The sequence below is a fragment of the Peromyscus californicus genome, unplaced genomic scaffold (assembly GCF_007827085.1).
Source record: "Peromyscus californicus insignis strain IS unplaced genomic scaffold, ASM782708v3 Scaffold_25__1_contigs__length_3188244, whole genome shotgun sequence".
Classification (NCBI taxonomy): domain Eukaryota; kingdom Metazoa; phylum Chordata; class Mammalia; order Rodentia; family Cricetidae; genus Peromyscus; species Peromyscus californicus.
The window spans coordinates 2800988-2826792 of NW_026294536.1; the positions used below are offsets into that span (position 1 = coordinate 2800988).

The following is a 25805-nucleotide window of genomic DNA, read 5'->3' on the forward strand; positions in this document are numbered from 1 at the left end:
TTAATTTCCAGTCCTCCCAAATAGTATTAACAGAACTTCGTAATGCTACATAGTATGTCCAACACTACAGACTGTGTCTTCATTCACGAAGGAAAGCAATGATCATTGAACAAGTGTCACAGGACCAGCAGGATGGCTCAGGAGGTAAGAGAAGTTGCAGGGCAAGGCTGGGTAGCTGAGTTCCGTTCATAGGGAACCCTTGGTTGAAGGGCAGAATTGACTCCTGAAAATCATCTGCTAACCTACACACACACACACACACACACACACACACACACACACACACCTAAAATATTTAAAAGAGAAGTTTGAAATAAATCAATGACCAAAGTATCATGTATACAGTGTATCGTGATCAAATCTGAGTCAGTAGCACAGTGACTGTGCTCATCCTTTGCCATTTTTCTGTGAGGAGAACACTCAAAAGCCTTACTGACTAGTTTGAAATTCATATTATTGTAGCTATAGTCATTCTGCTGTAAAATAGACAACTCAAATTTATTCCTGCTGTTTGCAGCTTTGTCTAAAGTCTTCTAGCCTTCCCTGTTGCATTTTCCAGTCCCTGATAACTACCATTCCACTTTATCTATTTTGAAATCAATGTTTTGGGGATCCTACAAACAAAGGATACGGTGTAGCATTTTTCTATCTGTGCCTGGCTTACTCACTTAATGACCTCCTGTTTCATTGGTGTCACTGCAAAAGACAGGATTTCATCCTTTTTTATGGCTGAAGGGTACTACCTAATCTATAGACAGCACATTTTCTCTATGCAGTCATTGGTGAATGAACCCTTAGGTTTTATCCATCTCAGGCAAAATGAAGGACCAAGTGAAGAAGTCTGGGCAGGATCTTGATTGCATTTCTTTTGGATGTAGACCCAGGAGTGAGAGTGCTGAATTACATTTTTACACTTTTAGTTTTTGAGGAATCTCCATTGTCTCCCACAGTGCCTGTTCTGACTTATATTAGAGCATTTAAATCAGAAAAAACCACGTAAGCTCTTGTCCTACGACAGTGATTCTCAACCTTCCTAATGCTGTGACCCTTTTAATACAGTTCCTTATGTTGTGGTGACTCACAACCATAAAATCATTTTTGCTGCTGCTTCATAACTTTTAATTTTGTTGCTAGTTCACGACTCTTAATTTTTAATTCTGTTAATTTATAACAGCAATTTTACTGCTGTTATGAGTCGTAATGGAAGTATCTGTGTTTTTCAATGGTCTTCGGCCACCCCTGTGAAAGGGTCATTGGACCTCCTAACAAGTAGAGACCCACAGGTTGAAAACTGCTGCGCTAAGAGCTATGGATCCAGCACAGTGGGGACTTTGATGCTATCTTAACATGCTGTGGAGCCTGCTACCATGTCTGTAAGTCATTTAGCATGGTTTCATGAGTGTATTCTAAAGTAAGTCAACAGTAAGCCAGCTGAACACACACACACACACACACACACACACACACACGCACATGCACACAGACCATATCTTGCATTAAGAAAGAAAATATTGAAATAGCTCAATTTTGTATTTTTGTATTTGTTGTACATTTGGGTGTTATTGAAAATCGTTGTGTTTTTACTTTTTGTGATTTGAGGGTAGGTGCTTGAGTTTTTATTTCACTGACAAGTGAACGAGCCACACTCGTCTCCATAAGTGTGTCTAAATGTTATGTGTCAATAAAGATAAAACAATAACTCGCATGTGCACATTTGTTCCCAGCCCTGACCTGAAAGGTTAGGGTCTTTGGCCCTGCCTCCTGCCAAGTGTTCTGCCCAACCCTTTGGAATGTGAACTTGCTTGAGCTAGTGCCTTCTTAGCATAATTTCACTGGTGGCTTGTCTGTCTAAGGTAGTCAGGGGATATTAAAATAGTCTAACAATAAAATCGCAATCAGTCAACCATACAGCTACCTTCCAAGGGGTAGGAGAACAGCTCCTTCTCCTAAGGGCCTGAGAAAGATCAGTTTATAGGCTCCAGTCCTGCCTGGGATCCTTCCTCCGTCCTCCATCTTGGCACAGCCACAGGCCTCTGTGACCATAGGTTCCCATTAGCTCACAGCCAGGGCTCCATCTCCCATGCACCACAATGTGCTCAGTTCTTCGCCTGCCCTGGCTTCTGATTGGGAGCCTGGCTGCTGGATAGTGACCTCCAGGACCCTCGCTCGATTACAGCCTGTTTGTACAAGTCTTTCTGCAGTTTAAGGTGCCTGCAAGAGGGGTGTGAGACTGGGCACTCTTGTCCCCAGGGACCAGCATCAGAGGCCAATAGCATCAGAAGCCAATAGCATTCCAGCTGGGCGGGCATCTGCCCATGTGTCTCTTCGTGGGTTGCTTGCTGCCATGAGGGATCTTCTTGAGTATGTTGCCTGTTTCTTGGCCCTTTTCTCCACCGGGTTTTTGATTGTGGCCACCTGGACAGACTGTTGGATGGTGAACGCTGATGACTCTCTAGAGGTAAGAAGCCAGTAATCTCGGTTTTGATCTAAAATTCCTGTCAGCCTTACAGCCAAACCCAAACCAGTGTGTGTCGTAGGATTAATGTGAGCAAAGACAGCCAGCAAGGGTAAACTGATCCTTAATGAATTTTAACACTGTGAGCTTATTTAAACCCTAACACTAAGTGGTTATGCCATAAGTACTGTTGTCCCATTTCACAGATGAGGTAATTAATAATCCATCTATTTTTCTAAGGACAATTTTCACAAGTATAATTATATAATGTCTGCCACAGGATCCTCCCTTTTTTATATAGCAAGCCGAGCACTGGGACAGTCCCAGCCTTTTTTGCTAAGACGAATGTGTCAACCTTGATAGCAGATTTCAGACTCCTGTGAGAGACATTCCAAACCTAATTATCTGAGTTGTTGAGCAAGTGAACTTTGTGCAAGACTTTCTGAAAGAGGGAAAGTAATCCCAGCTCTTTGGGAAAGAAACTCAAGGTGTCTAAAACCACTAAGTTGATGCAGCACGGGAACAAGTTACTTTAAGCAGGAGAAAACTTGGGGAAAAGTCTTCCCAGTGCCTCTCAGCGTTCAGGAACAGCTGTGGACTTAAGAACTCCACTCTTGAACATGGTTACATCGCAGCTGCTGCTGCTTAAGGTGAGACAACTGGGTGAACTTACCCTTGGGAATTTGATTTTTTTTTCCCTCACTGAAAAAAATTGTAAAAAGCAAAGTTCAGAAGTGTTTACTGTGGTAGAGTAGGGATATGAGCAAGGCAGAGCTGAACAAATTCAGATCTTCAAAATTCACTGCTTTTCCTTGGTAGGACTGAGAAAAATGCAGGTCAGACAAATATTATGGAGTGAGGAACTCAGAAGAGGGAGAGGTTAATCCATCTTTTCTTTTCTGTGTATCCTGGGGGAATGGTCTACACCCACCAATGCTCTGGTGTCACGTCTATGAAGGCTAAGGAAGATCCGCGGGGAGCTGACATGTTTTTATTTGAATTCTGTTTATTAGACTCTTAAGCTGGAGTTAGAAGTGAATATCACAATTTTTTTTTCTGTTTCATTGTGGAATCTTTTCCATTCTCTCTGTGTGTGTATGTGTTTAAATTTCTTCTGATTTCTATGTGACATTTCAAAACTAATGAAGTTATAAATGCCTCCTTAATGCTGAGAGTTGACGTTTCCAAAAACTGTTATAAAATTGAAGTCCTCTGAGTTGTCTGCTTTGCAGTGAGTCTGGGGATGCAGTTCTTTTGCGCAGTAATGAAGAAAAAAAAGTGCCCTTTGGACAGTGCTCACGGCAAAGTGTAGATCTAACTGTTAGTTTGTCATTATTCAGGCTGCCAGTCATTGGTGATCAATAGAAAAATACGTTGCACTTGAGTATACTTTAAATTGAGTTGTAAAAAATGTTTTTAAAATATGTAAAATCCCATCCAAAGCCACTGATTAAATATTCTCTGAAGCAGTTTGAAAGTCTTGTTGCTCTGAGTGAGAAAGTTGCTAACCTTCTCCGTTGAGAAATAGAGTCTGGAGAAGAGCCAGGCTTGCTGAGAGGGAGGCAGGAACAGGGGCGTGGAAGCAGCGTCTCCCTTTCACTGTAGCTTGTTAGTCAATTTGCCCTCACATTGCACAAGAACATCTAGCAGTTCAAAGGAATGAGATGAGCGGCCCAGATTATTCACTTTAAGTAAATCCTAACCTTGGAAAAGTTGACATTTCTTAACGTCTTTTCCGTTTCCTCTCGGGCAAATGTGTGTTGTCCATCGAGGCTGCATGTGGAAACTACCCTGTCTGCCCCAGCCTCCACTCTTCTTTCACGGTCCCCATCTATCAATATTTTTAAAGAGACATCAATCTCTCTAGTAATTTCTTTAATTGGTTGGGACAAAATTTGATATTTTGTGCAAAAATCTGAAGGTCCTGATCATCATTGGCCCATTTAGGCTGTTCTCTGTCTTTTACTTAATCACCACTAGTCCACACTAACATTTCACCTTCTTTAAACAATTGTTGGGGGGAGAAAGTAAGTGCAATAAAAATATGTAGATAAAAACATTTGAAGCGGCAGAAGAAGTATTCTGGCTCATGGCCTTGTTAGTATAAACATGTGGGTTGGAAAATTGGTTCTATGGATCAATTCAACTCGGCAAATACATAAATTGAATGTCATGAAGAGGCGCGGTGCCCATGATACTGAAAGAGGCAACAATAAGGCAGGAATGCATCTTGCCTTTCAGGAAGGGATGCTGAGTGCAGGTGGAAAAAAAAGATAAGCATGAACTATAACAAATGGCACAGATCAGTTCACATTTGAGGAGTAAATGAGCAGAATACCATCGGAGCAGAGATGACCAAGCTGTCCTTCCCCATTAGGCATATTGAAATGGGTCTTGCGGAAGAATGGGCTCTCAACATAAGCCTCCAAATGATGCGATTTCAAAGCGTAGAAATGGCAGCCCGGGCTTTGGAGGACAGGCCGGTGAGGTAAAAATACAGAATGAGGGATAGCTCTGGGCTTGTAAAAGAATATAACTCAAAGCAAGAGGCAGGAAGAAAGGCACAAGGAAAGATATTCTTTGGTTTTACTATGATGCACCTGCCTTGAAGGGTGAAGTTCTTTGTGTTCAATAAAAACAATAGGACAAAAGGAACAGCACCCAGGAAGAACAGTGGGCAGGACCCTAAACAATGGGCTGAGCTGCTGTCCTGCCCTCACTGTAACCTTAAGTCTATTGTTCCTGGGAAGAGTTGGGTGCTGAGGAGAAGGGGCCAAAGGTCTTTCAAGCCTGTAGTCCTCGCTCAGCTCTTAGCCCCTATTAACCGCCTTCTCTCAGGCGAATCACACACTTTGTCTTCAGTTCTCTTTCCTCAAATGTAAGATGGAGTCAAGTTCAGTGGTCCCTCTTGTCACCTTTCTCTTTAGCATCTGGATGCCCCGACTGTCTGCAACCCCTGAGCAATGGTTAGTTATTAAGGGACCAAAGATATGAAGAGCTTCCTTAGGGAAAACAACAATAGCATCAACAACAGAACCTCCACTGGGAATTTAGTGTGAATATTCTCTCGCTTCACTCTATTCCATAGACTCATTTCTCAGCCCTACCTTACCACACCCCAGTCTTCAACATCTCCCCCACATCCTGTGGCTTCTTTCTCCCTCCTTCCTCTTTCCCTCACCTCCTTTCCTTTGTTTTTTTTATCCTTCTTTCTCATCTCCTTCTCTCCCTTCCTCTTTATGTTCATTCTATCTCCTCTTGCCCCACAAACATTCCTTAGCATCTACAGTCGGGTTGTCACTGGAGTGGCTCCCTGGTTATGCGGGTTGTGCACTCTGAAGCATCCGAGGGTGATTCTCAGTGTAGTGGGGGACATGAATTGGTGAACACACAGTTCCAGATCAGTGTGTCAAGTGCTACGCTTGAGGATGAGCGTCCGTGAGTGAACATTATGCTCTGCTTTGGATACTCAGAGGAGTCTTCTGAGAAGTTACCTCTAAAGTAGGGCTGCAAAAGCAAGTGAATGAACCAGAGGAGAGAGTGTTTGAACTAAACATCGGGAATGCACAGAGCTATAGGTGAGGTAGTATTGTATGTTTGTGGTGTTGTCCATATTTTCTGATGTAGACAGGAAATTATAGGGTTAGGTAATCAAAGGTTTAAAGTCTTATGAAAAATATAGGTCTGATCCCCATAGGCAAGAGTGCCTCACTGTAGGCAAATACATACATGTTTCTTAAAAATATCAGCCTTTCTGGCTACTCCTGGTGGATGTTTCAAGGGGGCAAAACAAGCTATAAGGAGATCATTTAGAGAATGTTTGCATAAATCAGGAGGAAAACAGAAGTTGTGTGAACAATAATGATAGTAAGTGTAGAAAGATGTGGAAAGGTACGGGAAACTGTATTTCAGATGGGTAGTGTTGGTGATTGACTGCCTGTGCTAGAGAAGGTAATGGGGAGAAAGAAGCCTAGGTTGAAATCCACCTTACCAACTTGGGGTCGCTGGCAGGATTAAGGGATCACTCACCTTGTAGTCAAATGGAAATATGAATTTCTATACTGAAGTTATGGAGCATGCTCCCTGCAACACCATATTTTTTTTTCCTGGCTTAGCTTAGCATGGCGGCAGAAACAGTTTGTCAGTGGGGAAGTATATAGACTAGACCCAGTGCCAGAGGTACCCGGGTTAAATTTCATTTGTCTCCCCTATAAGGAGAACAATAACTCCTCTGACATAGCTTCTTGTGAGGGTTAAATGAGCCTGTGCATTACAAAGTATTTACCACAGCACCAGGTAAACACAGATCAGCCAATAAGCGTCAGATATATTATGATTAATTTATAGCTCATTGTTTTGTTTTGTTCTGGGGGAGGAGATGACATTTTGTGTAATGCTCTCTGAACTGAGAGATTGAAGAATGAAGTTCTGGCCTCATTTCTGCTATTGATCCTCTCAGAGGAATGTTGTTTGTTTCTCTGGGCAGTGATTTGCCCAGCTTTATACTTACTTATGACTGATTATTGCTTGACTTGAGGAGCAAGGCAGACAATGGGGTCCCATAGCAGAAGCTATCCGTCTACCAGTGGATGCTTACAATAAACAAGGGTTAGGAGGATTAATCACATTATTATGATGCTAACTCTCTTGCAGGATGTGTAGTTATTTATTATCTTGCAGGAGTAGAAACAATACTTTCTTAAGAAAGTTGCTGGTCTACCAGAAGGAGGAAAAAAAAATGTTTGCGCCGGATGATTCAATTTCCAGTTAATTTTTTGTTAATTATTTCCTGGGAATTGCTATACTCTGAGCACTGTTATGATTAGATTTTTATTACTTCAAAGGAAGGTTGTTCACATTAGAATTTATTTCACCCTCATAATCAGGTTTTCTCCTGAGATTTCTATTTGCCTTACTGATGTTATAATTCTTCCAGACATAAAATATGTATTAAAATTATTATATGTAATATGTGCACTGATTATTTATATACCAGTTTGCCTCCTGTTTTATTCTAAGTTCTTTGAGCAGACGTTTGAGGCTGCATGAACTCCTATGCAACTTATGATTTCCTCCTGCACTGAGGTCCACATGAGATTAGGATGCATTTGTAACATGAACTCAGGGAGAATGTGCTATAAAATGTACCATATTGCTGAGGGAATGAATGAAAGATGATTTTAAAAAGTAATTTATTTACTTTTATTTTATGTGCATTGGTGTTGTGCCTGCATGTATATCTGTGTGAGAGTGTCAGATCTTGGAGTTACAGATGGTTGTGAGCTGCCATGTGCATGCTGGGAATTGAACCTGGGTCTTCTGGAAGAACAGTCAGTGCTCTAAACTGCTGAGCAACCTCTCCAGCCCCCAAAAGATGATCTTTGAAAACAGACATTGAACCCTAAGTAAGAAGTATGTCTATGACGAAACAACCATATTTTTTAAAAGCAGGGTCTTATACCTTGCTGCAATTTAAAGAACTAATACATGCACTTGGCCCATCATTTTAGTAAGAACATTTTGTTTTTTAAGAACTAAAGATCTATTCCCTGAGGCTGTTTAATGAGGCTGAAGAAAAAGTGGATTTGGCCTAAATGATGAGACTTTTCTGCTTGGTTCTTCAAAGAGAGAAAATTTTATATAGAAAGGGAAAAACCTAACTGTTATTGAAATATTTGTGACCTTTGACACTGAGCATATTTTTTAAGACAGTATTCTAATGCATGCAACAAGAGAATTATATCAAAATCTAAGTGTTTTCATAGGTTCTGGGGTGGGGGTCAAGTCATTTAGCCATGAAGGGGTCTGGCAGCCTGTGCCATAGGACAGAATCCTTAGACGACAACTGCTTCGACATTCTCAATAGCCGACTCAGGATTAAGGAACTAGTTTGTGACACTATAGTTCACTGGGAAGAGTCTTCACGGATATGATTTCCAAAGGTTTTTAGAGATACCCTGAGTCAGTGTAAATCTCCAGTTAGGATGTAGTTTTTCATCTCATGAACTTAACTGTTAGAGTTTGTTGATTTTGCTTGAAAGCACATATGAAGCCAGGCATGGTGGTCCATCTTTGTAATTCCAGAACTCAAGAGTTTGAGACAGGAGGATGGCTGCAAGTTCCAGGACAGCTTGGGCTAACGAACTGAGTCTCCGTTGCATCAAACAGAAAGAAAAAGATGAATTAACAACTGAACTTACATACATAAGAAGCAGAAAGTGCATAGTGTAGTATTGGCCGCTTTGCATTTCAGATCTCAAAGCAGAGTTAATATGCATTTGTGTGGGTTGACAATAACTGACAGACTTTTTTTTTTGGAAACATCTATTGAGCATCTGTTATATACCAAGAAGGGGAATAACAGGATCCTTGAAACAAGGAGTCACAGCTGCCCTGCTGTTGCTGTGTTCCCAACATTAGTTGACGTGACAATTAGAACATGACAAGCATTCAGTGATACAGATTAGAACATGACGTTGTAGACAAATTCTTGGGAAATCACAGAGTAGGAAGAGAGAAACTCCAGCTAGAAAGAGCATAGAGGGGTGCCTTATAGAAGAAGGAATGTCTTTGAAGTGGGTGGGGCTTGAATTCCAGGTAGAAATTTGAGAGCAAGGAGCATCATTTTTAGTATAGACCAAGTTTGAATCATTCAATATACTGAGGAACCAGGCAGCTACTGTGTATGAGTGAAATGGACTTTGCAGGGACATGATGAGAACAACCTCACTTAGATGCAAGCAGCCACCCACTCTTGCTAAATGTTGCCATCCACAAGGAGGCCAGGAGACCAAGCTACCCACGCGAGCAAGAGAAGCCAGGTGTCTGGGCTCTCCGCGGCATCTCTCCACTTGAAGTGTTGACAAGCAGTCGGGAGATGTGCTGTGGCTTCTGCTTTCCTGATGCTTTGGAAAACTTCATCTCCTTGTGTGGGAAATGATCCCCATCTCACTCTCGGGAGCAATGACGTCACTGAAGCATAAATCCCTTCAGCATTGCTGGCTGTGTTATTTATAAACACATCGATTGCATGTTAAAAGGAGTAAGCTCAAAATTAGAATTTCCTATTTCAAATGACCCTGTGAGATTAAAATGATTAGTTCCGATTTTATAGGTTTTGCCCTTTAAGAAAGGTTAGCTACACTATTTAAATACTAGTTAGCCTTTAAAGAACCTTATTTTAAGGCTTTCAAGAATTTCCGTTGACTTACCTTGTAAAACAGTTAAATAAGCCATTTTATCACAGCCAGTGAGGCTGGCTGAAAGTGATAGACTGTAGCAGGAGGGCTTTCCTAAAATGATAACATAAAAATCTTTTAACCTTGTCTTTTGTGCACAAAGGCACCTTTAAGGGCGTCTGCAGTAAGTGCTGTATTAACACACAAGTTTAGTTAATTACAGCCACTATTCTCACGTATCTTAGCTGAGTGTGAATACCAAGCGATTTAACAGTATGCCCCTGAGCATTAATACCTAATGAAATTGGATTCCTTGTTTCCTCTAATGACCTCATTGCTTTTCGAAATATGGTCATGGCAGGTAAATGATCAATAGCCTTGAAATTGACACCCGTACTGGATTATAGCTGCATACCTTTATTATTAAGGATTGTGTGAGTTATATCATGTGCAGCAGGAGTGATCATGTATATTGTAGCATGAATGTTTTCTTGGATGATTTAGACGGTAGGAAAATGTGAAAATTCACTGTTTGATCACGGAGCAACACCTTCATATCCATAGTGTACCATTCAAGTTAGGATAAACTGAATCTGTGAGATGAGAGACTGAGGACACGAACTACCAAGGCCTGCTTTCCTTCCTAGGCTAGTGTGTCAGTGTGTACCCTAACCGTATCAGTTTCCTGAGGCAGCCATCATAAATGACCTTAAGGAAATCATCCTCTCATAGTCCTGGAGGCCCAAACTTTAAAATCAAGATCTTGGCAAGGCTTCATTTCTTGCCTCTGATGCTCCAGGGAGACTTGCTCTGGATCTTTCCAGATTCTAGTGGCTCTGAGTTGTCCGTGACTTGTGACTCTGATGTGACTCCCATCACTGCCATGTTCCTGTCGCCCCCTCTGTGGCCTCCTTCCCTTCTGCCTGTGTGCCTTCCATTTGTGGACATATGATGAGGACACCATTATCTGTTAGTTCAGGATCCATCAGTACAACCCAGCGCGATGTCTTCTTTCAGGCCTTTAAGTCGATCGTATCTGCAAACAGGGCCATGGTCATCGACTGGTTGAACCTTTTAGAAGGCTGTCATTCATCCTGTTATGTCTAACTTTCTTCACTGTCATCATTTTTAGTGAAACTCTATATAGCCTCTACTTAATTCATGGTGTTTAGAAATGTGCTACCATTTTCATTTGAGCTAATAATTTATCCTATGTATTAGTGATTTTTAATACTTTTAATCACCCTATTATTATCTCCTGTATACAGGTGAGGAAATTGAAATAAAAAAATGGAAGATCTTGCCCAAAATTACAACAAAGCTATTAAAATTGTTAGTCTGTGTTTCAAGCTTGTGCTCATATACGTGTATATGTGCATGTCTTTCTTTTAGAAATCATCGTATCGGGTTGTACCAGATGGATTTTCTTCCTTAGAGCTTTGACCTCTGTGTTTCTCTAGGTCAGATAATTGTCCATAAAATCTACAGCATTACCGGAGGGACAGCCTGCCAAAGTGGTGATTTGAAGAATGAGAGCCTTGGCATGAGAATCATGTCAGGGCCACTTCACCAAAGGCTGTCTTCCAACCCTCAAGTACCAAGTACTGGATACCTTAGCTTGAAATAGATTTTTTTTTTAAAATGGGTTGTAAGCACACCACAAGCAAAGCTTGGGAACACACGCACACCTACGGTTCAGTTGGAGTTTGGTCTCCTGCATTATGATTGACTGTGCTGTTACAGTATTTGCCCTTTCCCATGCCTCCATTTCCCTATTTGTGAATGGATGATAATATCTCATTCATGCTATTTAAGAAACAAATGACATGATAATATACTTCAATAGCAGATGCTTTAAAGACTCCATATGATCGTTAATCATTACCAATTATAAGTAGTTTACGCAAAAAGCAATAAGGAGAGTATCCGTAAGAGTTTTATCAGGCCCCCCGCAGAACATGGGCGAGCGTTTCAGAGTTGCTATGTTACCATGCTCATGTTAATGTGATTTTCTTTTTCGAAAAATGTGTTTCTGTGCCCTCCCTCCTCTGGGTACCATTCCAACACCTCTCCCTTTGTGGCTGTTTCCCCACCCTACTGTGTTATTTATTCTTTGGGGATGGGGTGTAAAGTGGGACTTTCCACAGTAGCGCTAAAGGTTTTCTAGGCTAGCTTTAGATTTCCAAGGTAATAGGGTATGTTATCGAGTCTGAAGAAACAATCATATTGTCTCTGCTCCATATTCATGACTCTGTCAAGAACACTTGAAACGGCTGTCTGCTGAGATGTTTACTACTGTTTTTGAAAAGTTTATGGTGACTTCCAGTCCACCAACAAAAGATTAGAAGACTCACAGCGCTGGGACCGTTTAGCTCTAAGTGGATATTGTCATCTGCAGGCTAATCCCAAGTAAAAGTGGTTTACAACTGTCAAATTGTATTAGATTACTTCTTGGTTCTTTTATATTCATGTCATAGCTTCAACATTTGTAATATGTCAGTAGAGCAGGCAGGAAGATGATCAGAGATTCTCAGTCATTTATTGCTGCCTTTTTTCCTTTATTGGTTTTCTTTGCTAATTTTAAATTTATGAACCTCATATAAAACAGCATCTTTCTTCATGAGAGTCAATGTCTGTAATGAAGATGAATTAATGTGCATTCCTGATAGACTTGAGACATTACCATTACCATCTATTGTTTTATAGATTTATTTATGAGTAAATGTTAGGACATGGAAGTGAAATGGATTGTCTTTATGTTAAAGCATGACTCAAAGACAGAAGAATATATTTAGTTCTGATTTCATCCCTTTCAGCCATGACTTACTTCTCCACATGCCCCCTCCAGTCAGGAAGTAAATTCATTTCTGGGCTTAGAATGCCTTTAATTGTCATCGTTTAAGGGAAACTAATTCCAATGTGCATTGCTGCTTTATACAAATAGAATTCTAATCATGCCTGTAACCATTGTCCTTTGCTGGCAAATATGATAGCAGAGTTTCCATTTGACCAAGAAGAAATGAAGTGGGCTTCATGAGTTGTTTCACACGGTGTCTTTTCCCACCTCCAGGTGAGCACAAAATGCCGAGGCCTCTGGTGGGAGTGTGTCACCAACGCTTTTGATGGGATACGAACCTGTGACGAGTATGACTCCATATATGCAGAACACCCCTGTACGTACACTGCAAACCTTCCTTTTCGCCAGAAAGGGTGTGCCAAGGGATTCTGAGCTCAAATTTCTATTTGTTTATGTTTACTGCTATACGTATTGATGCTTTAATTTGAAATATTGATGATTAGAAATTGATATCATTTTTGAAACGTCAATCATATTTCACCTTTCCCCCTGATTTTGTAAATCCTTTTATAGTAAAAATATTGTCTCATCTATGTGACAAGGGACCTGACACAATGCCTTATATACAGTGGGCTTATATATAAGTATTTCAGTAATTAAAACTTCCCCTTTGGGTGTTGTGAGTTTATCATTAGTATTGACAAAGTAGATGAATAGCATTCGTAGATGGGTTCCAACTATGACTTAGCTCAATCAGAAAGTTTCCTGGGTTTTCTTTTCCCACTTGAAGATTTGCTAAGATAGATTTGTATCAGATGCAGAGAGAGAGAGAAAGAGAGTCAAAGAGAGACAGGATATTGGATCAGGACATGAGTGCCAGATGGGGAGAGAGAGAGAGAGAGAGAGAGAGAGAGAGAGAGAGAGAATATCGAAGCAGGACATGAGAACACCAGTAAATGTGAGGGATCATCATTGTCGGTGTTGGAGTCGATTCTTTCATCCTACTTTCTTTTAGCTCTAAATCCTGCCTTGATATTTGCAAGGCCATGTTCTTATAAATAAAACAATCTTTAAATTAACAAGCCCTTGTTGATGGCCTCAATCCTTCTCCAAGGCATTGACTTATTTACTAAGAATTTTGAACCATGCCAAGAAATACCAGTCCTGCTACGAAAGGCAAGTGCTATTAGTGCCTTTCAAAGCCAATGATGGGTGGTAGTGCCCCATGAGAAGATAAATGAAAAGTGGGTCCTATGTAATGCTCTTTTCCCCCAGATATCTATTTCAGTCCAGAAAAAAAAACCCAAAAACACTTAAACAGAACAATCTTCAAAAAAACTTCATTTGTATTTTTGGAGTTAGGTGTCTGAAATATTTTTTGCCATAACTTATAAAGCTTTTTTATTAAATTTTTGTTTAGAAAAGGTTTTTTTTGATTTTTAAATTAAAGTTTTTTTATTCATTTTACATACCAACCACAGATCCCCCTCTCATCCCTCCTCCCACTCCCCCCACCTACCTTCCCCTGCCCTCATCTACCCCACATCCCCTCCTCCAAAAGGGTAAAGCCTCCCATGGGGAGTCAGTAAAGCCTGGTACATTCAGGTGAGGCAGGACCAAGCCCCTCCCCCCTGCATTTAGGGTGAGGGAGGCATCTAACCATAGGTAATGGGCTCCAGAAAGCCAGCTCATGAACCAGGGATAAATCCTGATCCTACTGCCAGGGACCCCTCAAACAGACCAAGCTATACAACTGTCTCCCATATGCAGAGGGCCTATTCCAGTCCCATGCAGGCTCCACAGCTGTCAGGCTAAAGTTTATGAGTTCCTATGAGCTTGGTTCAGTTGTCTCCGTAGATTTCCCCATCATGATCCTGATGCCCTTTGCTCATAGAATCCCTGTTCCTTCCTTTCGACTGGACTCCAGGAGCTCGGCCTGGTACTCAGCTGTGGATCTCTGCATCTGCTTCCAACAGTTACTGGATGAAGGCTCTATGATAACAGTTAGGGTACTCACCAATCTGATTACCAGGGTAGGCCAGTTCAGGCACCCTCTCCACTATTGCTAGTAGTCTAATCTGGGGTCATCCTTGTGGATTCCTGGGAATTTCCCTAGCACCAGATTTCTCCTTTACCTCATAATGTCTCCCTCTATCAAGATATCTCTTTCATTGCTCTCCGACTCTGTCCCAGCTAGACCATCCCATGCCTTCGTGTTCTCATCCCCCATTCTCTCCCCTCTATTGCCCCCCCCCACAGTTTATTCATGGAGATCTCATCTATTTCCCCTTCCCAGGGCAAACCAAGCATCCCTATTAGGGTTCTCCTTGTTTCCTAGCTTCTCTGGAGATGTGGGTTGTAGTCTGACTATCCTTTGCTTTACATCTAATATGTGCTCATGAGTAAGTACATACCATGTTTGTCTTTCTGAATCTGGGTTACCTCACTCAGGATGAGCTTAAAAAAGTTTTAAGACTCCCCCATTTCCTCCCTATATTCAATTAGTTTTATCTACACACACACACACACACACACAAATAACCAACATGATTTGATGAATAGGAATGGCCAAGCTTTCAGCCTATTCTAAAAATGCAATGTGTAGACAAACATATTTATTTATTTTCTTAATTATTTATTTATCATGTTGTTTGTTTATTCATTTATTTATTTACTTATTTATGTGGGTGGGGAGTGGGGCATGGACATGCCGTGGTATAGTTGTGAAGGTCAGAGAGTTAGTTCATTCCTTCTTTCTGGGTTTCGGGGATTGAAGTCAGGTCTTCAGGCTGGGAAATAAACCCCTTTATCTGATGAGCCATCTTGTGGGTGTGGGAAGACAATCAAGAATTAGAACTTTTAAATGTTGGTACATACAGTGGTGGAAGAAGACCTAGAACCTTTCTTGAGGAAAATAACTGTTGATATTTTAATATGCTACTTTTAATGCTTTGCTTGTGCTATCTCACGTCTGTCCTTTGTTCTTGCTTAAGTTTTCATAAGTTGAAGACCTTTCACTTTTATTTAAATATTGCCATATGTTTAAAGACAGTGATGATAAAGATGTGTTCTGGAAAAACAACATCTCTATATTCTATTGGTTAGGATGCTATCTATGAGGAGTAGAGATTTCTCCTCATTTTATCCTAAATTCATAGAATCGAGTTCAATAACTCCTACAATTTGCCCTGTATACCTAGGGTATGTGACTCCAGATGGACATTTGTCCCGTGGCGCTTCTCTTCACAAAAATAGTTTGAGCAACCCCAAATAAGAAAGCTAACCCTGTTCTGCTAGCCAGAACTCAACCCCCTCCAAATGAAATTCTTCCATAGCTAGCCTGAACATTTTACTTGTAGGTCTGCCCTCCTGGAACCAGGGTGACCATGGGCTCAAATCCTAGAGTTTCACAAAGACCCTCTGTATGGAACAGAACATGGGAGAGTCTCTAGAGGAAGAGGAAACTGGGGCCCATGTAGATATGGATGAAATCAGACTATCTCATCCTAATGGCATTAATGGCCTTGGGTGAGGCAAAGTTTTCTCAGTAGGGGGCCCACTCATCTATGCCAGAGATAATCAAGAAGGTGTGTTGAAATAAAGGAAAGTAAAGCAAAGTAGCTCATAAAGCTTAATATTCTTAATCTTTCTTTCAGTTTTGAGGCAGGGAAGTCAATGTAACAGGGACTTGAGATGGCTGGTCCCATTACACTCACAATTGGGATGCAGGGAAAGGTGAACACTTGAGGTCAGTTCACTTCATCCTTCTCACATAGCCCATGACTCCAACCTAGGAAACAGCTGTACACTTTCAAGATGGGTAATTTCCATCTCAGTTAACTTCACTGATGAATCCTTTGTAGACAGGCCTAGAGACAAAGCAATCCCTCAGTCACGTGTCTGGAGGCTTGTCTCCTAGGCAATTCCAGATCCTGTCATGTTGACAGTAAGAATCATCACAATAAAAATATATGGACATGTATAGAGTATAGTCACCTGCTGATAAGGTAAGAGGAAATTTCGTGCATGTAGACAAATTGCTAAATGGTCTTATTAAATAAAAACATGGAGCCCGATATGGGGTGAAAACCTGAGAGATCAGGGAAATAGGGAAAGCCACAGCTAACCTCACCTCACCAACTCCACAGCTTCCAAAGAGAATGTGACTTGCTGTATATCCACGCCTATATTCCTTTCTGTTCTGTTCTCTCATTGGCTGTCTCAGCCCAGCTACATCACTTCCCCTACCTGCCCAGCTCTGTCACTTCCTGGCTGTCTGTACAGACCTTCAGACCTCTATGGTTGGTGCTGGGACTAAAGGCGTATGTCACCACACTTGGCTCTGTTCCCCACTGTGGCCTTGAACTCACAGAGGTCCAGACAGATCCCTGCATCCCAAGTGATAAGATTAAAGGTGTGTGCTACTATTGCCTGACTTCTGTGTTTACTTATAGTGGCTGTCTTTTTCCTCTGATCTCCAGGCAAGCTTTATTTATTAGAGCACAAATAAAATATCACCCCAGGTACACTGACTTTTTTTTCTTCTGCAGGTGTATCACACACATCTTAAAATTTTAAACAGGGAAAATTGGCTGTGTTTCCACAAACATAAGCCAGAATTTTATTTCCTCACTGGAAAAAATATTTAAAGACAGGGAGGTTCCAGATTATTATGCATAAAATATAATTAGTACATAATAAAAGGAATAAATGTATTAATCTTTTCTATGATCCAGGTAATGTAACAGTAGTTCATACGCTATTTGGGATATAATTTCCTTTCTTTTTAGTATATAGGGTGAAACACAAGGTCTCCTGCGTGCTAGTACAGTGTTCTATCTCTGAGCCTTATCCCCAGCCCTTCTTATGTAGAAGTCTGTGTAACTGTCACTCAGAGTTTTGATCCCACCACAGCAGCTGCTTCATGATAGTTTTGAATTTTGTGAAAAATTACAGGCGCTCATATTGAAGCCTATATAAGTATGAGTTCTGAATTCTGTGCGTGGCCTTCTGTTGCTTTGTCTAATCTTGTGTTCTGTGATGTTCTTGTGGGAGTTACCATGTCTCCTCTTCTCCACACTTTCCCAGTGAAGTTGGTGGCAACCCGGGCACTGATGATTACAGCGGACATTCTTGCTGGCTTTGGATTTATCACCCTGCTCCTTGGGCTCGACTGTGTGAAGTTCCTACCTGGCGAGCCACACATTAAAGTCCGCCTCTGCTTTGTTGCTGGGACCACACTGCTTATTGCAGGTACTGGCTTGGTTTGTTATATCCAGAGACTGTGAGTCCCTGATCATTCTCCGGCTTTGCTACCGGAATTTATCACTTCTCCTCATTTAAGGCACCGTATCCACGACCTGCCTCCTCACAGTGTACAGCTCTTATATATAGCCGTGAATTTAATTAACAGGCGTCATGCTGTGTAAGTTTGTTTTAGAAAAAAAAAATTAAGGCTTCACTAGATACTCTGTTTTTCATAAAACAATAAAACAAAAATTCAAGTCACTTAAGAAAATCCTTGTAGGTGTTACAATAAATGCAGTCAAATTAAATGGCCCAAGATAACTAAGGATCAAAAGCATTGTCTCAAATGAGTCTGCCACATACACAGGTTTTTTTTTTTTCTTTATTTTATATAAGAGATTTTCTGGTCGTGTTACATATCAGTCATGGATTCTCCTGTCCTCCCTCCTCCCACTCTCCAGCCTTTATAAGCACGTCTGCTTTGAAATTTGCAAAAAGGTCTTTCTAATTAGTTGGTAAGTGTAACAGTGTGGTAGAAAGGGATGGAAACATACCCTTTTTTAATAGTTACATGTTTGAATTGCTTGGACGAACAGTTAGAACCATAAACCCAAATAATATCTAAAATAGATATTGGCAACTCTCCGGGAGGGAAGACACGATTTTCTCAGAGGGCAAACATTTTTCAAAACACCCTTTTCAACTCATTGCTCTGCCTCCCACTTGTCGCCTTTCTCGTTCAGATCTGGCCTTTGATACGCAGTTCATACTTAGAATAGTGGAACCCTGTGCTGTCATTTCAAACCAGTCAGTTGTTCAAGGGGCTAATCTGTGGGCTTCAGTCAGAATGCAAAAGGGATGCAGTTTTTCTTGGCTCGTTTTGACATGGTGTGGAATATGGAACAGCGGTTACTAGAAAAGAACGAGCTTTATTTTATTTTATTTTTTAACATGGGATGTGTTTATCTCCCCCTCTGCCCCTAGCACACTGAATTGAACGGCATTAGATACAGTTTACATGTGGGTATTGGCTGCATATCTGAGATAGCCCGCTTTACCTGTGGATGTTGACCGTATCTGGAATAGCCCAGTCTATGTGGGAGTGTTGACTCTGAATCTGGAACAGCATGAATCCTAGTTAGCGTTACTATTGTTATGCTCAAACACCACGACCAAAAGCAAGATGGGGAGGAAAAGGCTCATTTGGCTCATACTTCCACATCATAGTCCATCATGGAAGGAAGTCAGGACAGAAGCTCAAACAGGCCTGGAACCTGGAGGCAAGAACTGAAGCAGAGGCTGTAGAGGGGTGCTGCTTACTGGCTTTCTCATTATGGTTTGCACAGCCTGTTTTCTTATAGAACCCAGGACCGTCAGTCCAGAGATGGCACCACCCACCCTAGGCTGACTCCTCCCCCATCAATCACTAATTAAGAAAACGTCCCACTACCAGATCTTATGGAGGCATTTTCATACTTGAGGTTCCCTCCTTTTTAGCTTATGTAAAATTGGTATAAAACCATGTAGCACAGCAAGGTTATCTATGGGTCTTGACTGTGTACTGTGACATCACAGTTTATATGAGAGTGTTAACTGTGTATCTGGGACAGCATGATTACATGTGGGTGTTGGCTGTGTATCATTTGGAATAGCATGGTTACATGTGTGTGTTGATTGCATATCTTGGACAACACAATTACATGTGGGTGTTGACTGTGTGTCTGAGACAGCACAGTTTACATGAAGGTGTTGACCAGGTACCTAGAAGAGCTTCAGACAAGAGTCTTGGAAGCAGAATTTTTTTTTTTTTAACAGAATATACTTTTAATTGAAAATGAACATAGAAGGCCTAGAGTGTGGTGGTGCACACCTTTAATCCCAGCTCTCAGAGGTAGGTGGATTTTTGTGAGTATGAGGCCAGCCTGATCTACATGGTGACTTCCAGGATAGTGAGGGCTGTGTAGAGAAATCCTGTCTCAAAAACTGAAATTTTAAAAAGAAGAAAATTAACATAGAATGAAAACATGTTCTATATTATTTGTGTTTCCTGTTTTCAAATTTTGTTTTAAATATTTTCATTTATGAAATGCTCATGAGCCACATAAAGCATTTTGTTGAGGGACAAGACATATATATGATGGGAGCCTCATGAGAGCATAATGGAACTAATAATTCATTTTCCCTAGGAATGCAGTAACTGTCATATCATCCTAGCATAAGGCATTTCTCATATATTTGTGGCAATGTTGGCACAGATGAACATACACAACTATAGCACATGCTACTTGATGATAATGCACAGTATGTTAACTGCTGATATAGTTAGTATATTTTTATCATTACTTTATAGTGTATTCCTTCCACTTAAAAAATGTTTTCTGTAAAGCATCGTACCCTGTTACAGCAGACTTCTGTCACTCATGGTTATTGCATTTCTTCACTGCATTATTTTCTCCTGATATTGACCTCAATTTAAAATTGTTTTGCTCACTGTGGCCTTGGAATCAATGAGCTGTGATATTTTTGTACACATGTAAGTGTGTGTGTGCACATAGGCATGACATGTAGCTCATGTATATAGCATGCCACCACACAAATTTCTCTGTTAAATGATATATAGCTAAACAAAAATAACTTTGGGAAAATGTGAAACTTTTAAAAAGAATCATAACAATCATTTTAGAGTTACACAAACAGATGAGAACTGTGTTATTTCATTTTAGTGTAAATAAATGTACCACATTTTTTTTTATCCATTCTTCGGTGGGGGGGCATCTAGGTTGTTTCCAGGTTCTGGGTATTACGAATAATGCTGCTATGAACATATTTGAGCAAGTGTTCTTGTGGTATGATTGAGGATCCCTTGGGTCTTGAGGTAAATTGATTCCCAATTTTCTGAGAAGTTACCGTACTGCTTTCCAAAGTAGCTATACAAGTTTGCACTCCTACCAGCAGTGGAGGAATGTTCCCCTTACTCCACATCCTCTCCAACATAAGATGCCCTCAGAGTTTTTGATTTTAGCTGATTTGTTTTGTGAAGAGGGACACTGAAAGGCAACAGTAGAAGCTGTCCAAACTTCAATTGTTCGTGAATCACAGTAGCAGTATCACTGCTTCAGATGACACTATGCATTTCAAACAATAAGCAGGTCCTTGTGACTTCAATCTGAAGAATGCTCTGCATTATTCCTGAACCCTGCCCCCACCCATGTCTCTTTCAGGTGCCCCTGGAATCATTGGTTCTGTGTGGTATGCTGTGGATGTTTATGTCGAGCGTTCTTCTCTGATTATACACAATATATTTCTTGGGATCCAATATAAATTTGGCTGGTCCTGCTGGCTTGGAATGGCTGGGTCTCTGGGTTGCTTTTTAGCTGGAGGTCTCCTCACCTGCTGTTTGTACCTCTTTAAAGGTAAGGACAAAGCAGAGTAAGAGCTACTCTTTTACGTTTGTCTTTCCCAATTCAAAAGAAACACTTCTCCATCAGACCAAATGACTCTGATACCCTTCACAGTTTCAGTTGTTCAAAGACAACTGAATTGCAGTACTCAAGATCTATCACAGTAGTAGATATTAGTAGCCAAGAAAATCCAGAGTTGCAACTCTGTCTAGTATCTAAACATGCACCAGCAGTTTATGTACAATGATCATTGTTATGCATCTAACCTCACTAAATCAATTAAATTTATGTTTAGGGTTAAATGGAGAGCTTGCCTGAGGGCCAACCAACTTTTTTTTTGATAAGGAACTTAATATATGATATTATGATATTAGTTTTCTAAAAATCTACCTGAAATACCTAGATCTCTTCATCATAAAACAAAGGAAATTATTCAGCCACGTTTTTGATATAAAAATAACTTCAGTTTGAAATACTCAGAACTTCATCTGAGATTTAGGATTCCTAGATGATTTCAACTGAGACTTATGTGTGTGTGTGTGTGTGTGTGTGTGTGTGTGTGTGTGTGTAAAAGAGAGTATATATGTGCATGTGTGTGAGTGTGTGTGCATATGTATATGTGTCTGTGTGTTTGAATGTATGTGTATATATGCATATGTGTGTGCATGCATGAGTGTGTATGTGTCTGAGTATGTAGTATGTACACAAGCATGTGTTTGTGCGTGTGTGTCCTGGTCTGTTTTGGAGAATAGCATATAAAATGACTCTAGTTTTTTATTTTTGAAAATTAACTGGGTCATATTTATTTTCATTTTTCTACATTTCTCTCTTTGAAACAGATGTTGGACCTGAGAGGAACTATCCTTATGCCATGAGGAAGCGCTATTCCACTGCAGGTACTTCCATGGCCAAGTCCTACATGGCCCCTCGGACAGAGACAGCGAAAATGTATGCTGTAGACACCAGGGTGTAAAATCGGCCAAATGTCAATCTGTGCTTTATGTTATTTAATTAATCAATCAATGTGTTCAAGTTAATAAAAATAACTGATCAATTTCGGAGTATTTTGTTAACATTTCAAATTCAACTCATTAATTGCTGGGTCAATCAAAATACTTGATTCTGCTGTCACATCTTCTATGAATCTCTCTACTGTTGCCCCACAGGCACACTCTATTTTGAGTTAAGGCTGATAGAATGTAGAAATATGTTTCAGATATCTTTATTGCTTTTGAAGATTATGACGTGGTGATATTAAAGTGAAATGATGCTTCAGAAACACAAGGCAATTTTAAACAGGTCCAAGGTTCTAATTTTGAAAGGATCGAGGAGCTCTTAGCTGTTCCTGACTCAAAGCACAGTTTTTATATTCTCAGGGAATTCGTCAATAACTTGAAGGAAGGTTATTGTTCTAAATTTAAACTTGTATAGATCAGAATCTAACATATTCAAATATTATTAAAATGGAAGCAGAAAATACCAGCGTCATGTACTAGCCTCCAATGGGAGCTGCAGATGGGAGCTTCCCTTTCACATTCTAAATGTCAATGGTAAATGTTAAATTGATGTTGGAGTCAAGGGCAATTTCTCCTCACTAATGCAAGAGACCAGAGGAAAATTTTCGTAGCACCCCAAATCTGCCTATACATTGCCAAATTATGTTCGGTTGTATAATGACTTGACCAGGGAGTCATTCACATATGGATTGAACATCCAAAATGCACCACATTAGAATTCACCAGTGAAGATGCCCAATCATTGCCAGATGCTCAGAGTCCAGCTGCTAAATATTCAGTATGTAACAAAATGTAGAAAATACGTATTGATTTTAATATTCTCAAGTTGTTCCTCCAATCTACAGAAGAAATTCCTCATAAAATATATGAGGTTTGTTTTGAGAAAGATAAAAAAGAATAATATAAACACCTAAAGAAGTCAGTGAAGGCTCTTAAAGAGATGTATGCATATTTACAACATGATATATTGAATGTTTTTAATCATAAAGTTCTTTAAAGGCTAGAAAATTTAATATCAATTTTCCCAGTTTCTTCTCATTCAAACAGATAATGTGAATATTCTTATACTACCTTAAAAACTGTCAAACAAACTAAAATTTAATTCTTTGGGAAAGGAGAAAGGAAGTTGTGAGTTTCTGGACCCCTCCCCCCCAAAAAGTGCTTCTAACTCAGAAAACTAAGAGTAATATGAAAATGAAATGTCGGAACCCTACTGTGTTTGATGAATTCATGGAGATATCTTAGAATATCCTCTTAATGCTGGCTTCTGGAGTAATTATAATCCAATCTTACTACTAAGAACAGCTGGATCCTCCTGCCTCACAGATGTCATTAATGTTGTGGCAGACACATAAAAATCTGCATGATCATCATATGGATATTATTCTACACATTTCCAAACCTTTTGCACTTTTTTTCCCTCTAACTTGCTTTTAATTTTGAATGTTAGTTGGGAATGTTTTGAGCTTAAGCACACATGCACTAATTAGTTGACCTCTCCTCTTGACTATGTATGCCATGTTCCTATGCCCTTGATTTTCCCACAGTAATGAGCTACAGCCTAGAACTTGGAGCCAAATAAACCCTCTAATAAACTTCTTAAGTTGCTTTGGTTAGGATGCTTTATCACACCATGAGAAAATGAAACTAAGGTATTAGGTGTCCTCCATTACTCTATCTTATTGCACTAAAACAGGATCTCTCACTGAACCTGAGCCTGGTAGCCAGATAGCCTCATCAATCCTCCCATCTCTGCCTCATACCACAACCCTCCAGCACTGGGGAAACGGGCTTGAGACACCACTCCCAATCTCTTACTTGGGTGTTGGGGATCCAAACACAGGTTCTCATGCTCAGCAAGTGTTTTTAGTCACTACATGGTCCTTACAGGCCTTCAACCTTGTATTTTTTTCCTTCTGCTTTAATTTTGTCACAGTATCTATCACACTTTAGATAGTGTAATAAGAATCTTACAGTTCTTCCAAGGAAAGACAAGAAAATTAAATAGTCCTCTAGATTGTAAATGGTTTTGAATTTTAAAGATTTCATTTGTATGAGACTATTTCAGAGACTGGTTATATTTCAAAATTTTTTATTAATTAAAATGTTTTTTAAAATATATCAGTATTAAAATGTACCAGTAATTAAAATATATTTGGGATTTTGAAAGTTATTTGAAATATTTATTCTTAGTACACTATAGTTTAATGAAACATCACAAAACTAAGCATAAAACGTTTTCTTGTATAGTAGCAGATGCAAAACAGATATTAGTTACAAATGAATGGGACAGAGTGGTCACTCAAAATGCCAAGAAAGAAAAAGATAACATAAACCTAAGTGCACACACATGATGCTCTTAGGCTGAGGCATGAAAACAATCAATATACTGTTTTCTAGCAGTTAATTGTTGCTGCTCACCACAATACAAAAGATAGGATGGGATAAAACTGCAATGTTGTTTACCTCCCCTCCCACATATATTGAAAGTTGCCTTTTGCCATTATACACTTATATATGCCTCATAAGAAGATGTAAACTACAAACAATCAAAAATATGTTTTATTTAAATATTGTGTTAGTATTATTTTCATTATATCCAAATACCTGAGAAAAGCTTAACAAGGGAGGCATTGTTTATGTTGGTGTTGATCAGTATTTTAGAGCTGTTAGTCCATCCTCATAGGGAAAGCATGTCAGAGCAGAGAACCTTCATCCTGATCACAAAGCAAAAAATAGAAGGAAGAATCCAGGACAAGATGTAGATGCCAGAGACACATCCCTAGGGACACATCCTCAGGGACACGCCCCCAGTGACCTTCCAACATCTCATCATCCAAATTGGGACACTTGTACAGTGAAGTTTGCATATACTCATGTGAGGGTGACATGGAGACACAGGTGTGTCCCTTTGCTGCTGAAAATGATGTGTACAGGTTTTCAGTGCTATGCATTTTAAAATATCATTGGGGACCCAGAGTTTCTTTGATTGAATCCATTCTAATTATTTTATTTCCCAAACTATCGTGCTTTGGTTAGGAAAGGCTTCATCAGATACCTTGAATGTTTTCTATTTACCATCTTGTCATTAGTTTTTCCAATAATGTTACTGTTGAAGTATATGCACAAAAGAATACTCGGTGGCCACATAGTCACAGTGTGAATTTACCTGTGCAGTCAGACGTATGCTGTATCAGTCACTTTGTTATTGCTGCGACAGAGTATCTGAAAACATCTAAATTCAGGAAGGGTTCATTGTGACTTTCAGTTTCAGTCCACCCTTGTGTGGAAAGCCTGCTGGGACAGAGTAGCTCATGTCCAAGAAGCCAGAAGCAGGGGGCAAGTGTGCTACCTGATTTTGCCCATTCTCACCTCTATAATAAGCCTGGCCAGGTTCGGGGTAGGGTTTCCCTCCTGATAAATCTGCTCTGGAAAAGTCCTCATAGGCACAGCCAGAGGCGGGCCTCATGATGACCTCGGTGCTTCTCAGTCTGGTCCAGTTTTCAATCAAGGTTAACCATCAAGGGTCAGAGAAGAGACAATCCCTCCACAAGGTTTGGATCCTGCTCTCCAGCCCTTACTCTCTTGGTTCCTGGGGTAACGGCCATCCTGTTTCAAACACAGTTGATCAGTTTTATCAGTTTTTGAACAATTGTCTATTTATCACTCCTGCCCAGCTTCTTTCTCTCATACTGTGAAGTTTAAGACACA

At 40.1% G+C, this 25805-nt stretch overlaps 1 protein-coding gene across 1 annotated transcript; it reads left to right on the forward strand.

Moving 5' to 3' along the window:
- The first annotated feature begins 2307 nt into the window (after positions 1-2307).
- On the forward strand, positions 2308-24182 carry Cldn16 (claudin 16). The gene is made up of 5 exons (XM_052753884.1): positions 2308-2458; positions 12704-12806; positions 17519-17683; positions 20899-21090; positions 21918-24182. The coding sequence occupies exons 1-5, from the start codon at positions 2345-2347 to the stop codon at positions 22049-22051; spliced, it is 708 nt and encodes a 235-aa protein (XP_052609844.1). The 5' UTR covers positions 2308-2344; the 3' UTR covers positions 22052-24182.
- The last annotated feature ends 1623 nt before the right edge of the window (positions 24183-25805 follow it).

Excerpts from the sequence above, each read along its gene's own strand:
- Cldn16 (XM_052753884.1), top strand. The coding sequence starts at position 2,345 with ATGAGGGATCTTCTTGAGTATGTTGCCTGTTTCTTGGCCCTTTTCTCC. Across the intron at positions 2,459-12,703 it reads ACGCTGATGACTCTCTAGAG|GTGAGCACAAAATGCCGAGG; the intron begins GTAAGAAGCCAG and ends TCCCACCTCCAG. Across the intron at positions 21,091-21,917 it reads CTGTTTGTACCTCTTTAAAG|ATGTTGGACCTGAGAGGAAC; the intron begins GTAAGGACAAAG and ends TCTTTGAAACAG.